The following is a 17,722-nucleotide window of genomic DNA, read 5'->3' as shown; positions in this document are numbered from 1 at the left end:
GCGAAGTGAGGGATTATGGGAACCGTTTTAGACCGTTTGGCACGATGGGTATGTACATTTGACCCTGGGTACGAGATGGGACATCGTACCCAGGCTCATCCTATTTAATTGCTAAGATAGATAACTTTCCTTTAATAACAGTTTGTTTATGGCCTTAAGGAAAAAAACAATAACGGAGCTCCGTTACATACTTCTTTTTCATTGAAGCTATATAAATCCCATTTTACGATTCTCAAAGTCTGTACCTTTGCAATTGTTTCTCATCTACATTTATGGAGAAAACACGTAACATGTGTGCGGGGGTGTGTGTGCTTTTTTGGACGGGACTAAATATTACAATGTATCTGTATCAAATCAGTGGCAAGGTTTTATGAGGTGCTAAGGTCCCAATCCGTGGTCGTCATAAAATGAAAGCCGTCATTCTCAATTGAGGTGAAGCATGATGCTTTTTCAAGTAGTAGTGCAATGCGGATTCGCTACGGCTCACACTTTCAACCAAGCACACCGGGTCATCCCTACTCTTCTCAATAAGTGTGTTGGGTTCTTTACGTGCAGAGGTTTGACGCCTGAGCCTTACGTCTGAAGCTCCCCCATACACCAGACTGCTGGCTTTACGTCCCCATCCGAAAAGATAAATGCAACCATTCCAAAAAACATTCCCAAGCGGGGTTAGAACCTCCACCCTCTAGACCCACAAAATATAAAAAAGAAGGAAAAATGTTTGATTGAAAGTGACAGACAAGATCTGTGAAATGTGCCCTGTGAAGATTTGCCGCACCTTAAGAAACTAAAGAAGGATCAGCCTTGACACTGTCTTATCTCCTCATTCTTATCTCACGTCTTGGTCTGGTTCTTAAAGGAATGGCGGGCGGCTTTCTATTAGATCTAGAGGTGGGAGGTGCGGGTCAGGATGGTATGTCGCACATACACGTCGGAAAACGAGCCGCATTTGACCTTCAAGGCGCCAATTTGACCTTCGGCGGTAAGACCCCCATTCCACTAGACGGTGCTCTCACTGCGACCTCGATGCGACCTATGCTGAATTTGTGTAACGCTTGATTTCAAAGTAGAAATATCATGCAAAAGGTAAAAGTATGGCTAAAAACATAACGAAACACACAAAGTTTTTGAAAAGATTCGTTTTTTATCTGTGAAATTCGTTGAGCGCTAGCGCTCTGTTGAATTTCACGGTCGCAGAGAGCGCGCGGCGAGAGCGCCGTCCTAGTGGAAGGGAGGTATGAGGTTCCCATGTTTCGAAAATGGAAAGATAAAAAGGATGGCTGAGTAGGTCGATAGTTGGGTACTACTAGATAGAAACAACAAGATTCAAAAAGGTAGAGAGAGAGAGAAAAGACGGATCAAGCGAAAGTGACCGAACAAAAGAAGCGTGGAAAGCCTATGATACAATTCCGTTCATGTTTCCTACAAAGAGTTTGTAACTTGTTTATGACTTACGTTTTCCACCCAAAGGGAGGCGGGAGGTATTATTGTGGGGCTTGTCCGTGTGTGTTTGTCTGTGTCAGCGTGCGTGTCTGTCTAGGCCTGCACATATGTGTCCGTTTCCGTGTGTGTCTTTGTGTGTTTATGTGACTGTATATGCGTGTGTACATGTATTGTGTGTGTGTGCGTGTATATGTGCGTGTGTATATGTATTGTGTGTGTGTGCGTGTCTGTGTGTGCGTAATTCCCAATGTACACGATACAGCATTGCCATACGTCCTCAGTTTTGCTGTTTTTGTCAGTGGTACTTGAATGGTCCCAAAACAGTAGGGAATGAAGTCTGCTATCTCGGATTGCCTTATTTGACTATAATTATAACAAGAGTCCGTAGGACACAATTCTCCGTGAAGTATTTATAGTATGTACAAGTATTGACCCACACAAATTGCATCTCTTCTCAGTCCAAGTAGTGTTTTAGAGCAAGTAAAGAAAAAGTGTTTGTTTATATTTTTCTTTCAATACAGGAGTGGTCAACCTGCTGAAAAGTATGTTTTTACAGTATGGCACAGATGGGATCTAGAAATTCCGGGAAAAGTCACAAAGTTAGATCTAGATGGCCCCTTTTCAATTATCAACGAACCATTCAGCCTTACAACTAAGATGTATCAGAAATCACAAATATGCAGTAAATCCTGTTTCCACAATTTATTGCAGGCCGGCCTGATCTATAGCTATCAAGCTATTTGCAATAAAAAAAGGCTCATTTATATTATCGTAACATAATTTCACGAAGGTCAAAGGTCACCGGATCTAACCACCCGGAAGTGACACTGGCGCGCGCACTTTTCTGAGAGATATTTCTCAACAATCTTTCATCCCCTGCGTAAACTTTTTACATTGTCACAGCCTCCGTATTATAAACTACAAGTGTGGTAAGTTTGAAGGTCCAGAGATTTGCCATTTTCACACTGTGCGTAAAAATGCATCGTCCGTCCCGTGCGCACATACTGTATGCGAGTTGCGAGGGACACGGCATACTTAATACACAGACTGGAGCTCACTCGGCACATGTTCGCAGCTAAAACTCACAATTCCCGTTGCCGCATTGGTATGTAACTTGGTATATCGTTTGCTAGGTTGCGTGTGGTGATGCACGTTGTCTATTTTTCAATGTAACAGTGACTATACGATCACAGCAAGTAAGGAAGATTTATACCCCGTATCTGCCTGAAGTATTCCAGTCATGCATAACGGATTATAACATGGTCCCTATGGCAGGGCAGTGGGACATAGCATTAATTATAGGGGTGCAATTACGATATTGGATTGACGTTTAAAGTAGTTATGGTGTAACAAAGCTATTGTGCATCACCACGCCGAACCAGGCAAACGATATGCCAAGTAACACACCAATGCGACAACGGGATCGTGAGTTATAGCTGCGAACGCGCAAACAAATGCAATCCCAATACTCCCAGAAGGAGGTCATCCTCCTTCCCGGAGTAAAAAGAACAAAAGAAGACAGTTAAACATTGATGTCTTAGAAGCCACCTACAGCTGCGAGCCCCCTGTAGTCTTCACACCGCTGACACGTTGAAACGCCGCTTTCCTTTGATCGGTCTGAGAAAGACGACAAGACACCGACACAAGTCACGATACCATCTTGTCGCGGGAAGAAAGGTTCAAGACGCCCAGACAAGTCGCGACACTCTCCTGACAGCGCATGTCATTTATTTGTTTTGTCGCGGTTGTACATGTATCTTCCACCACATTGGACGGTAAATTCCTCCTTGTCCGACAAAATGTCAAACATGCAATAATTGATTTTCAACACTTTAATCCTGGGTGCCATATTTTGTTTCAGCTAGGCAACGTTTAATCTCCAAGCAGATGTGGGGAGTATTTTTTTCTCGCAGCGTTTTAGAATAAAGACCGAACATGTATGCCTTCAGATCAGAGACGGAGGACGCTACAGATAATTTTTCTACACTTGCTCATCAGGTCACGTGTCCACAATCTGTGACGTCATAGAACCTGTGGATTCACAAAAAATGGTACCCTATGGTCGACAATTTGCGTCGGAAATTGCAGTGTGAAGATTTTTTATCACGTATCGATCACGTGATTTTTTATTACGTCGGAAATTGTAGTTTAAAGATCACGCGTTCACAATCAGTGACGTCATAGAAGCTGTGGATTCATCTCTTGACACAAAAAATTGTGTCTTTCTGTCGAAAATTTGCGTCGGGACTTACAAAAAGATTTTTTTCACAAAAAAAGAAAAACATGAAAAACCTTATTCCCGGTACAATGTCAGTCACTAGACTACAGATGTGAAATGAGTTATACCTTCCATCGCCTCTAAGAAACCAGACCTTCCGTACCTTGGGAAAGACGTTTATAACCTTAACATCTCAAGACTATTACCTCCTTGGAGGAAGCGACCCTTGCGACGATAAGAAAACAAAACCATCACACACTTGCACAGTTACACCATATCTTGTATCATCTGTGAAGTCATCTGTAACACACAGAACAGGTGAAATGTGGAGCCTGGGATTTATTTATATTTCTAGGGGCAAGTACGTGTTAACAAGCGTACAACTTGTCGGGCCAAGAAAAGCTGGAGCGCCAATAGATTAAAATAAACACCCCCTGACGGGAACAAAAAGTTGTTGGTGGATCTTAACCCTGACATTGAACTGTTACGCGTTAAGAGTAACCTGGTATTCTCTGTGGTTAGGAACCTGTCCAAAAGTCGGCCAAAATCTTTCTCGTTTGTTGTTTTAGTTGGTGTCAAAGGGATATGCTGCTATCTGATGGGATTTTGACGACAAATTTAATTTACAGACTGTGTCTAGGTCTTGCCGATCACGAACGAAAGTCCAAGTCTGGACTAGAGGTACCAAATTTGAGCGATTTGTAATAATATCTAACGGCTAGTTTATTTAATGTTAGGCCATGTTGATTTGATTATGTGGATGACATCCTTTAGGAACCCCAAAACTGATGCAAGCGTGCAAATAAAAGAAAAGTTTGTCAAAAAAAGGTTCTCTTCATTACAAAATCTGAGTAATCAGAAAGGTTGAAGAAATGACGAAACACAGAGTATGGTTTACCGAAAAACAGACTCTTCATTTATGTTCTTTCAAATCTTCTTCTTTGACTATAAGCTACCAACCACTAAAAAATCATGACCATGTAGGTTCAGAACACGAGATATCAAAACCGGAAGTTCCGCTGCAGTACCATAGCAACTTGCTAGGGTGCCCAAAATCAAATCATTTCGAGGTCTCAGGAAGACCTACCCACCTACCAAATATAAAGACAATCCATCCAGGTATTCTCGAGTTATCGTTTTCACAGGACACACACAAACGCTATGGAAAACATATTTTAAACTTCTCAGCGAAGGTAATAATAGACAAATATGATACAGTTAGCTCCAATATGGCTAGTTGTGTTCTTCTTTGTTTTTGGTTGCGTGTCAGTTGTGTGAAGGTTGAGGTGGTTGGCACGCGTTCTGGTAGTAGTCACCTTGGTTGGAAGAGTGTTAGGAGAAATTGTCTAAGGATCTGGGCCATGGGTAGATTAGAAACTAGTTGGTTAAATTAACATGGTTGACAGTCAAATTTGAAATAATGTAAATTCTACACGTCTTTGTTTATCAGTTTATTTGTTTGTGATCTGGATAACTAGAAAAAGGTCATCAAGTGTGAAATGTGTCAAAAAACATGATGTTTTATCTTTTTCCATGTAGTAGTGGAAAAATATATACAAAGTTGTTACTTCATTCTTCATCACACAGGTAGTCATGTGCTGTGTACCAAAGTATAGAAGTGGATATGCTGTTGTTTGCAACCCCTTTAACTTAAATGAAGGTCTACATGCCTTTTTTCCATAAAACGTATAGTGAGCTATCCTCTCGCAATAACAAGCTCTTCTGTTGAGCGTTGCCGTTCCTCCTGAATTTACCATAAAGCATTGCCGGACTCTTAGATTTACTGCTAAGCTTTGCTAGGATCCCCCATGCAGACAGTAACAAAATCCACAATACAGATTCGAAAGTTACATTTTTTTCTCCCATTCAAACAATTTCTTTAATATACACTGCTGCATATTAACAAACATCACCAGCAATAATATGTTGCTATGGAAGAAAATACTTTAAAAAGAAATCTTGTTAACCCTTCTTGTGTTTTTGTTTTGTGCTTCAAACTTTTTTCTCATTTGCCTTCTTCCCAAGTTTCTTAGCCTTTCTCTCCTCTTTTTCCTTCTGTTCCCTGATTTCCTCCTTCTGTTGTTCTTCCAGTTCCTTCTGTTTCTGCTTCTCTTCTTCCTCCTCTCTTTCCTGCAGCTCTTTCCTCCACTGTTGAAAAAAAATCAATTATTATGTTTAGCTTCACGGAAGGGAAACATATTGTTTTTGCTACATTTCTTCTTCAGTTTGTTCCAAACAAACAAGGTCAATGACCTGGACCAGACGGCTGTCACCATGGTTACTGATAAAGTAGCAGACACCCTGTGGTGTTCGATAACATCATGTAGCAAGTGGCAGGACAGAGCCAGGGGGGCTGGTCACCATGTATATGAATTTGTTTGAGTAAGAACAAGAGTTCTACGACCTCATACCTTCGCCAAATGATTTTGACCTTTATGACTGACGTATTAGGAGTGTTTTTCATCAATCAAAAATCATACCAGTTGATCCTCCTCACCCAAATAACATAAGTTGTCCAAACCTCCTTGTTATGATTATGAGCTTAACAAAGAAGGTTATGCTAACATTTTTCATCAATAATGCAAATAAGCTCCTTATTAGCATAATTTGATTCAATGGTGTTCACATTCACACAACTTCTAAATGCAACAAGTATGAAATTGCCGTTATTTACTAGTATGGAATGATAGTAGTTTCTCATGAATTATGCAAATTAGGCCTACATTTGCATAATTTCTATCTATTGACATTCCTCTCTTCCTCAGTTACAAATGTCACATATTTGAATAGTCATATCATGGAACACAGCAGGTTTTTAAAATTGCCTCATTAATTATAATCTGATTTGCATAATTATCATCCAATCATACAAAGCATCACATAAGCTATCTACATACCAAAAATCATGACCATCCATCAAGCCCATCTCGAGTTATATTATTTTCTCATTAATTATGTAAATGAGGTTCTCATTTGCATAGCTGATATCTATTAATATTTCTCTCTTCCTCAGTTACATATGTCACATGTTTGCGAGTCCTATCATGGAAATTGATGAATGTATAAACTTTCCTCATTAATTATGCAAATTAGTTACTGATTTGCATAATAAGTATCCAATCATGTACATCATCGCTCAAGCTATGTACATGCAAAAAATCATGACCTTCCATCAAGCCCTTCTTGAGTTATTCCCTTTCAAAGTCTGAAGCAAAACCTACCCCTGCAGTTCCAAAAAAGTTGCTAGGGGGCCCAAACCTATACCACTTACTCTCTGCCCAACGAGCTATCTACCACTCAAAAATCAGTTCCATAGCATGTCCACAACACGAGATATCATAACAGGAAGTTCCGCTGCAGTACCGTAACAAGCCGATAGGGGGCCCAAAATCTAATCATTTTCAGGTTTCATCGAGACCTACCAACATACCAAATACCAAGACAATCCTTCCAAGAATTCTCGACTTATCGTGTTCACTAACAGACACACAGACATGCTCGGTATTCCCATGCTGTGGCACTGCATTAATGACTGTTCTAACTCATATAAGGCCGTGTATATCCAACTTTGGTCAAAATTTGTATGTTTCAGTCTTTTAATTGGTGTAAGGAGATATCTTTGTGGTTTGGTTTCACATGCTCCGAGTGGACTCTTCCAGGCTGGGAGTAGGTCAAAGTTGACGATTGTTTTCGTCTGTCAGCTGTTACGAGAGAACGAGCTGGTCAACTGTCTATTTTCTTTGCATGATTCTAAAGTAGACAGATGTGGCTTTCTGGTGCATAAGAATTTTGGGGGCTTGCAATTAAGGTGAATCCTTTTCTGAGCCCTTGTTTTAGTGCTTTAAAGCATTACTGCCTATATGGGCAAGTCTATCTCTTGTATCTGCCCTACAGCTGGCTGATAGCCAATTTGTCCCTGGCAGTAACTGAAGTTTCCTGCCTGCCTCATGACCCCTCATGACCAACTTTGCACCCATTTACCCGTGTCAATATCCCCTGAAACAATACAGCCCACACGTCGCAACCAGAAAGCATAGTATGAGCATACAATCTAACACATTTTTACACTTTTCTCGTTAATTATGCAAAACACTTCGCCCAAAATCTAATCATCTTGAGATTTCCCACATACACACCGACACACCAAATACGACAACAAACCATCCAGGCGTTCTCGACTTATTCTGTTCACTAACAGACACACAGACAAGCATCATCGAATAACCTACTCGACGAAACCATTCGTCGCGAAGGTAACAAACAGAGCAGTAGTTTGTTAGGCTAGACCAAGTGAAGGTCAACATTATGTATTTGCTTGCAAATGCTTCCTTTCTAGTTCCCTTTGCTTTTCTTTCATAGCATATATGGCAAAATATTTTCAAAGTTGACTGTTAACTTCTTACAGTCATGTGTCAAACAAGACTATCTTCAGCTCTAAATTTTTGTTTGTCCTCTCACTTTGACAGTTTTCAGGGTTTCAATTAGCCATACATGTTACAAAGGGGCTGCAGTACTCCCTTCTCTGCTAGATGACATTGCTGAGAGGCATTATACAGATACATGTACAACAACTAGCTGCAATGGTCATCATGGATTTTTTAAAAATGAGGGGGAATATTTTGCATTGGCTCGCAAATGTTTGATTTCTTCTTGATAAATGGTTTCCACTACAGTAACTGTTACAGTTTTTATATCCGCACCTGGTCTTCTACGATCCTCCTCAGATCGAAGCTGGTTCGAGTGTTGTAGTCGACTGGAGGTTCGTAGGTGGCCACGTGCAGTAAGATGTCTTCCCTACATGGAAAGAAACAACTTTAGTTAGTACCGTAAAATCCCTATTTACGTACACACTTTTCAAGTTGCAAGCAGGTGCTCCAGGCTGACGCCAAAGTCGGGGTGCGTACGTTAGGAGGGGTTCTTCCTCGGAAAAATCGCATATCAGCATGAGAGTACGGTACATCTTCATGCAAATGAAGTGTGGAATGCTACCACACAATCAATCAGTAATAAAGAATAGATAATACATATATTTAAATTGTTTGATATTTTCTACCCAGAAACATTTTCTCAGTAACCCTTTAAGTCGGTAAACATCATTGGAAGGATGATCATTCATGTCAACCTCTTAACTATCCCCCGAAATATCAATGCTGGAGAGGAGGGTTTTTCCCCTGAACGTTTCAACTCACTGAGTCAGGCCCGCAATCGTCCCCAAAAATCGGCGGTGCGTACGTTAGGAGGGGTGCATACGTAAATAGGTATTTTACGGTGAGTCTTTTTAGCCTTATGATCTTGAAGGCCCTGGGGTGCTCTACAAGCAGTCGAATCTCAGGGACTGAAGAAGAATTAGACGCTTTTCCGTTAGCTATTAGTAATGTGGCTTCGCTACGACTCTTCTCGATAAATGTGTCCCTGTGGCGCAAGCGGTAACGCAACCCCACTGCTTTGCCATCTGGATCAAATTCCGTGGATCCTGAGGCCCAAGTTTCTAGGTTCGACTCCAGCCCGGACATGTTGTAAGGGATTGCATTCGTCATTTCCGATGGTGACGTAAAGCTTAGACTAAACTCAAGGTTCGAGACTCTAAGCACTTTTATTTTAGTATGCATAATTATGAGGTTTACAGTACATTTGAAGGTGTTTTGTTATGTTTTACACCCACTTTTACACCACTGCAGTACAAGCTGTGAAAGGGAATGATATTTTAAAGCCAAACCAATTTTATCTGTTCAACTTCAGGCTCTTAGATTTTAAGAAAATGATGCAAAATTGAAATATCACCATGAAACCAGAGTCTGAAGGCTGTACCTTAGTGCAAACAATTTCAGGGAGTGAAATGTAGTCAAGTGCAAGTTCTACTCCCAGCCTTCTCTTTTCACCTTGACCACTTAAAGAAAACCCATTCAAGCAAAATTAGGGTCTGAAAAATCGGATTTTAAAAGTCAATTTATTTTTCTATACCCAATTAGTTCAAACAACACTATCACAATGTATAGCAACGTCAATGATGCAAAAATACGACTGTCACATTGAAAGTTGTGGCCGGAGTTTTTGTAGGCTCGTGAAACTAAGGGGATCATCGTACGGCACGATTTTGCGCAGTTTTAAAATCCTAAAAGTATGAAGTTATAAAATGTGCTAAACATTATGATCATATAATGTTAGTAAATGTCATTACCATAAAGATTTCAGCATTCTTTTTATTTCCATATTTTGGCCCTCAGTATTGCTTTGGTTGCCTTTAAAGGTGCCCTAAGCAATGTCAGGGGGTAAAACTGGAAGTATTCCAGAATAGGTAATTTATATGAAATTGAAATTTACCGGTACTTCCCCATATTTAGCACATTTGCATCATTATTTTGTACTTTGGGAGTTTGAAAAGAGCGCAGAAACAAGCCTCAAAAGGAGTATTTCATTTATGGGTACCACCCAATAATCAGCCCAGAATTCAGCCGTAACTGTTTTCTGTTGACAATTTTCGGTAACGTCTTGCGGCGTGACGTCACTATGTCCGAGCACATTGAGCCATGACCATGTGATTAATTCTCCGGAAGCGTTTGGGACTTATCGGTCAGAATCGCGTATGTTCGGAAGATTTGAAATAATGGCTGGCCTCCAAGTGCTCAGATTTTCAATGAGTTCCCACCACACAACGACATCGTATCTTTACTCCATGATGGTCGATATGCAATGAGACGGTGTTATTTAAAGTTACTATGGATAGAAATCACTAAAAAAGAAATTTTGAAAATACAACTTTCAACGCTCTGATATTGCTTAGGTTGTCTTTAAGCTAAATTTTTATTTCAACATGTCTGAGAACTAAGGAATACTGGTGTGGCCTGACCAATGCACACAAAACCTACCGTATATACCCTCACACTTATCAATATGATATATCTGATTTATGGTTTGTTTGGTTGGAGGTTTCTTTAAAAGAACTTTGGTATAAAACACAGTTTTCATATTTTAACATATACTGTTAGCTGTTGTATTTGTATTGAATGGTCAAAACATACTTAGACAAAATCAAACAGCGTATCTACTAGCTAATTTCCTTTCCACAAGAAACTCTTACATTTCAAACAAATATGAATAGACATGTGCCCAGCTCAAAAATTTCATCATAACTCTAAAGGACTGTTGCCGCACCCACAAAAAATAAAAACATCTTGTATCTTATATCTTCTAAAATCCAAAAGTTTCTTGAATGTATATTCTAACATTCCAACCTTTTTAGACATGTAAAAAGACTGGCAAACTGTCTCCATAATTGTGTTTAAAACTTTTATACAGTCACACAAATATAAAGAATAAAGAACAAATATCATCAACTTTGTCAGACTAATCATTTAAAAAACCTAAGTAACTGACCCAGATTATAAACCAAATTTTTTGATAATATATCCATATCAAAGTGGCTTCAGTGAAATTATGCATTAAAGAAAGCAACATATCAGTAACAAGATGCAAAAAAACCCACCATATCTGATTCAGTAACAACATGGCAAGAAGCAAGATGTTGCTTGTGTTCTTTCTGCTCTTTAACCATCTAGTGCATGTTGCGCTTGCAGGCGACTTATGGTGCCCAAATGGCTGTCGTCCGAACATGGGCTTCATGACAGGGCCTAGACCCAAGCTTTTTTGTCACTGTCCTGACGTACAAGCAAAGGGGTCACCCTGCAGTTGGGTTGGGTACGGAGGAACGTACAACTTTCCCGTCTGTCTGGATGCCATACCGTCCAACTTCCACGAAGCGACTCTATCGATCTTCATCCAGTACCTCCACTCTTCGACGATCCCGGAACGATCTTTCGCAAACAACTCAAACGTTCGCTTCCTTAACATCAAAATGTCGAATGTTTCTACCATCCAGCCTGGGGCCTTTCGAGGTCTCTCATTGGCACGCAATCTCTACCTCGATGACAACCGCATCTCCAGTCTCGGTATGTTTATCTATCTTATCTTTAAAAAATGTGTATTGCATACCCGGTAAACCGCCTCATGACGTAACACACCAGGTTACTTTGTACTGAAGAGTACAAGCTGCATATTCAGACAGATTTATTTAATCCACACACACCAGGAAAGACCTAACTCTTTTTCATAAGTGTGGTTGGTTTTTTACGAGGTGTGGCTCTCCTCAAACACAGGACCTCCATCTAATGTCCTATCTGAGGGATGTCTCTAACTGAAGTAAGGTATTCATTTTCACCTGTCAGTAAAAGTGTGGAAAGTCTTGTAAAGTGCCTTTCCCAAGGTGGTTTTAAAACCTTAATTAAACCACTTGGTTCTATGTGAAACATCCTACCACTTGTGCCAGGGGATGCCCCGAAATATCCACATCCTATTCTAGCGACAACTGACCCCTCCGATTGCCTAATAGAATAATCTGTAGGGAAGCAATCACAACGAGAGTTTCACAGCCTCATACCTTCACCAATAAGTTTAGCCTTTATGACTGATGTATCTATGGTGTTTTTATCATTGATTATACAAAAAAGGTCCTCATTTGCATAAACTACATCAATTGATCATCTTCTCCACCCAAATAACAGAAGTTGTCCAAAGTACGACTGTGTTATCTCAGAAGGCTATTGGTAGCATTTTTTAAAACCTATCATGCAAATAAGGTCCTTATTTGCATAATCTCTTCCTCAGTAACAACCGTTAAGAGGCTAAGTTGAATAGTTGAATAGTCCTATCATGGAACATATTAGGATTACAAAAGTCCTAATTAATTAATATGTATTCAAATAATTACAATATTTCTTTTGTGGTTAATGGGAGGGAAATATTCTGCATTTTCTTGAAAATGTTGCCTTTCTAGTTAAACAATATGTTGTTATTGGTTGAGCCATGCTTTTTCCTAACTCAAAATCAAACATTATTACCTTCACCAAGAAGGTTATGCCGAGGGTAGTGTTTGTATGTACAGTCAAACTCAAACCTATATTAGTGGTCACCTTTGCACAGCGGCCACCTGCCCATAGTGGTCACTTTTTGTTGGTCCCTGGGATTTTTCCCATTGACATAAGCATTAAAAATTAGGCTATAGCGGCCACCTGTCCAAGGCGGTCGCGGCCAGACGATTTTGGGTACCGCGAGTACAGTAACACTGTCGATAACGGTTCAAAATCTTCATTTTTTGGCTGCGCGCTGCCAAAAATCATTTTACTCTTCACCGGTATCTCGGCTTAATAATTTGAGACAAAACATGATGCAGAGAGGGTATGTTGTTTGGCGGGAAAACAAACATTTAATTACATAATGGATAAGTACATCAACTTGAACTTGAACTTGGCACATGACATGTGTAGATGATAGCAAACTGTGCTCACAACTCCACGTTCACTTATGGTAAATCCCATGGGATTTACCTATCAACTGAGTGGTACGCATCGATCTTATACGTGCTCGTGACATTGGCCAATAATGGACATATGCAAAACTATTATCAAATTACTACATGTCAATCCAGAACCACCAACGCTAAGTAGACACATGATAGGAAAAGCAGAGTCATGTATTGAAAATGGCATGCGTAAGGACACAGGGATAAAAACATGACAGAATCCTGGTAAGAGAAATGGTGTCAAAATATTAAATGCAACGTGTAAAGCTAAAGAAAGAGTTAAATCTGATTCGCATAGGTTATATAAGGATAGAAACTGACCTTCAAAATTACAAATTCATCAGTTGCGAAATATAGCGTTACACTTTACATATGTAATACAAGGGATCTTTAGTAGCTTAAGGTCTTAAGACATACAATGAGTATTATACACACCGAGTAGGCCATTAGCAGGAGCACAACTCAAAAGAGTAATAAGTAACAATATATTATCGAATATGAACCAGTTTGAAGTCAAAGGAGACATAGTTAAAAGAAATAACTAAAGCCGTAGGAGAAATGAGTAAGTACATTAATGCTCGTATATATATATATATATATATACGTAACTATATATTCAAAACAGCTTGAGTAGCTTGCGGTTGGCACTAACCAGTGGTTTACATTGAACACCATTTGAACGTCTAAAGCGGGAAGCATACTGAATCACAAGTTTGCCCGGCGTATCGGGCGGCATAGATATTTACGTCGATTGCACAGAAAGTTTTGGCTATTACTGGATAGAAAACGGCACGTGGGTGCTGGGCTCAATAACCAGAGCAAACATGAGGAGCCCTCTTCGATAGCAATTCTTAGGGCAAAGAAAATGGAGAACATTTAACAAAAGAGAGCAGTTCCTGGATACTGGAAATTTTGTATGTCAAACAGGACATAGCATTACGGTAAAAATCAACAGGACGGACCGTAGGTACGCTAGTACACCTGAGCACTGTATAAAGGAAGAGGTCAAAAGACTGGAAAGGTGTATGCTCGTACTAAGTACAACAGTAACAATACTCGTAAACAGACACGTTGTGTCAGTAGCGCCCAGAAATTAAGGCTAGAATGGCGCAGTAAAAGCAGGAGGGCGATAACACGCCGCTCATGGCTGCGTCATGTAAACAAGGAGGGCGAAAAACACGCCACTTATAGCTGCACAGCATTACAATTAGGAGGGTGAAAACACGCCGGTCATAGCTGCACTGCATTAAGACCAGGAGGGCGAAAACACGCCACTCATAACTGCACTGCATTGAACGAGTAGGGCGAGAACACGCCACTTATAGCTGCACAGCATTACAATTAGGAGGGCGAAAACACGCCGCTCATAGCTGCACTGCATTAAAACCAGGAGGGCGAAAACACGCCACTCATAGTTACACTGCATTGAAACCAGTAGGGCGAAAACACGCTATATACAGCTGCACAGCATTACAATTAGGAGGGCGAAAACACGCCGCTCGTAGCTGCACTGCATTAAAACCAGGAGGGCGACAACACGCCACTTGTAGGACTGCGTGGCAGTAAAATAACAGCGCTCAAAACAGAGCGTAAAACACTGCTCGTAGCTGAGCAAATAACAGCGCTCAAAACAGAGCGTAAAACACTGCTCGTAGCTGAGCAAATAACAGCGCTCAAAACAGAGCGTAAAACACTGCTCGTAGCTGAGCAAATAACAGCGCTCAAAACAGAGCGTAAAACACTGCTCGTAGCTGAGCAAATAACAGCGCTCAAAACAGAGCGTAAAACACTGCTCGTAGCTGAGCAAATAACAGCGCTCAAAACAGAGCGTAAAACACTGCTCGTAGCTGAGCAAATAACAGCGCTCGTAGACGGAGCGTTGCATAAATACTAGCGCCCAAATCAGGGCTCGTATAAATAAAATTAAAAACTTCGGCTAGGGGAAGAAAAACACGGGTCGTAACTCAAAGCATAGCAGCGCTCATAAACGGAGCGAATCATGAAACCAAGGCCCGGAACGGGGCTGGCAAAATAAAAGAAACACTGTTCATACCTGGGTATAACAGTAACATGATCATTCTCAGAGCATAGTTTGGGAGGCAACGCTCGCACCATAGCTTGCAAATCACAGTGTATCAGTAGGTACACAGTACATTTGAGCCCGACAATCGTGGAGGGCATATAGGGGGTCGAAGCCAAACTAATCAGTTCATATTACATAGAAGAACAGAAGAAATATTCTCCAGGTTTTGTGTTGTAATTAGCGTATAACGGTATTACACGTGTGCAACCGATAGAGGACTGGTATATTATGAGAGTTGTATTGTAGTATCATGGCATTGCACAAGTGGTAGAGGTCAGAGTTGTACGTTAATGCAATGATGAGCTAAGCCAAAACCAATATTCAACCTACGTATGAAGGGACCTGGGAACCCCGCGACCCAGAGAAAGAGGCAACTGCACACTTCTCCACATGCAGATATCATATGTAGTAGTATAGTGACTAGTGAGTAACAGATATCATACGTAGTAGTATAATGAGTAACAGATATCATATGTAGTAGTATAATGAGTAACAGATATCATATGTAGTAGTATAACGAGTAACAGATATCGTATGTAGTAGCATAACGAGTAACAGATATCGTATGTAGTAGTATAATGAGTAACAGATATCATATGTAGCAGTATAATGAGTAGCAGATATCATATGTATTAATATAATGAGTAGAACAACAAAACGCACTTAAATGATACTGGGGGAGAATGAAATTGACCGCGGGGGTAGAATCATGCGCGTCTGACACTGTAATTGAAGAGGCAACCCGCACACTTCTCTCACAGCGTCAGATGTCATAATTTTGTCTATTGAATGTAGATATGTTGGATCGGAACAGCCAAGGTGGTGACAGGGCCTTCTTGATACTATCAGTCGAGCGGGAAAGTAATGTACAAGACTTAAGTACTTTAGGCTGCAATATCAAATTGTCCTTGGGTACGTCGGATAGTAGAGCGGGATGTGAGGATCCAGGTGAGGTGGGCCCAGCAGTCTGAGAGTGCCCTGGTGAATCAGTCGTTGACTGGGTATATCCAAGGGTGCGCTGATTTAGTAGAGGTGGTGTGTACGCTTTGAGGAAAGCCGCGGGGTTTCTTGGCATCGGACCGATGATCTGTCAGATGTAGTAGACGGTGTCGTCTGGCGAGGGGTAAAAGACGTTGTCGTCTGGCGAGGGGTCCGGTTGTCTTGCCCGAGAGGCTCGGGGGTCACCAGGCATGGGGATGAGATAAAAAAAATTTAAAAAAAGGTCAATATATGGTACAATAAGAGGAATCTTTCTGTTACGGACCAAACATGAGAGACGATGAGGTCCACCAATTCTGTGCAACTGGAATAGAATAGAAGGAGTGCCCATAATGAAGTACTGCGTCGATGAGAAAAGTAATCGTACGAGTAGACGTGTCGTACTCATTATTAGTCTCTATAAAATCTGTTCAAACTATTAGTGATATCAATTCTGCATATTTCTTGACAGCTGAAGAAAATGCATCGCATTCTACAATTTCTAACGCGACACTCTTGTATCGGAAGAATGCCATACGATTCTAACGTATCCTATGATGATTGTACACGATTCTAACGTATTCTATAATGTAACGTATCCTATAATGATTGTACACGATTCCAACGTATCCTATAATGATTGTACAACTCGGGAGTAACAAGTAACAATATAACATCGAATATAGACGAAATAATGTGAGACATATAAAAGGAGACCCTGAGTTGGCCATTAACAGGAGTCGCAACTCAACGGGGTAACAAGTAACCATATAATATGGAGTAACATCTCCACGGAGTAACAAGTAACAATGTAATATCGAATACAAACTAACTACTGTTAGGTACGGACAGATAAGAGAAAATAGGCAACCTATGAACTAAGGCAGAGTGGAAACATAAAGCGGAATGCAGTAAGTTTCAGGCATATTTGATACCAATAATACAGAATACGGACCGGCATATGAGCTTGTGCTTTAGTTACGGTGATTACAGGAGAAACGTAATATGCATGTAGTACGCTTGAATGTCCTGATTGCAAGGGCAATTCAAGGAAATGATACTCGATTAAGGAGAATTCTGCATCGATACATTGACAAGAGAATGGTCTGGTGTTGGCTCTGGCTGAGGGTACATTGGAATATAATGTTACACTAATTTTACACGGTAATGGTACGATATGTACATAGCGCCTTCCACACCATACCGTTTACACACTAGAAAACAAAATTCATCCTAGCTTTCTACACTGATATATTACAAAGGGCTGCTACGCAAACGCTTGATTTAACACCACATGGTTCACACGTTAGAGTCTAAGGTCGTATGTATGACCGGAATGCCTCTTCCCTAGCGCCCGAAATTGCTTGTCAGGGGCGCCGCTAAGGGCTGCATGAGTGGTGGCGTAGCCGAAACGGTCGCGATATCGTAAGGCATGCGTAGAAGGAAATTCAGGGAGGGCACGGGTGGGTAAAATAGTCGAGGTAAAGATGTGTTAGAATCAACGGAGAGAGCAGAAAACATGCGACCAGCTATCAGTCAGCTTCCGGAATGAGTGATGATATCAACTTCCCCCGCTGGGATTATCGCGCCACGATATCGGGACCAATCAGAATGTAGCCCCTCTTCGCCGCGCGCGAACATCTGT

At 40.8% G+C, this 17,722-nt stretch overlaps 1 protein-coding gene across 1 annotated transcript in view; it reads right to left on the bottom strand.

The window, feature by feature from the left end:
- Nucleotides 1-5,094: 5,094 nt before the first annotated feature.
- Nucleotides 5,095-17,722, bottom strand: part of LOC136425429 (uncharacterized) — a 59,547-nt gene continuing 46,919 nt past the window's right edge. The window contains exons 15-16 of the mRNA XM_066414287.1: nt 8,362-8,455; nt 5,095-5,809 (exon numbers count right to left, since the gene is read on the bottom strand). Of these exons, the coding sequence (XP_066270384.1) occupies nt 5,654-5,809; nt 8,362-8,455 (250 nt within the window). The 3' untranslated portion in view covers nt 5,095-5,653. The remainder of the gene's footprint in view (nt 5,810-8,361; nt 8,456-17,722) is intronic.

This window comes from Branchiostoma lanceolatum, chromosome 19 (genome assembly GCF_035083965.1).
Source record: "Branchiostoma lanceolatum isolate klBraLanc5 chromosome 19, klBraLanc5.hap2, whole genome shotgun sequence".
NCBI classification, from domain to species: Eukaryota; Metazoa; Chordata; class Leptocardii; order Amphioxiformes; family Branchiostomatidae; genus Branchiostoma; species Branchiostoma lanceolatum.
The sequence above is the reverse complement of the archived record's forward strand: the minus strand, read 5'-3'. Positions and strand labels throughout refer to the sequence as shown.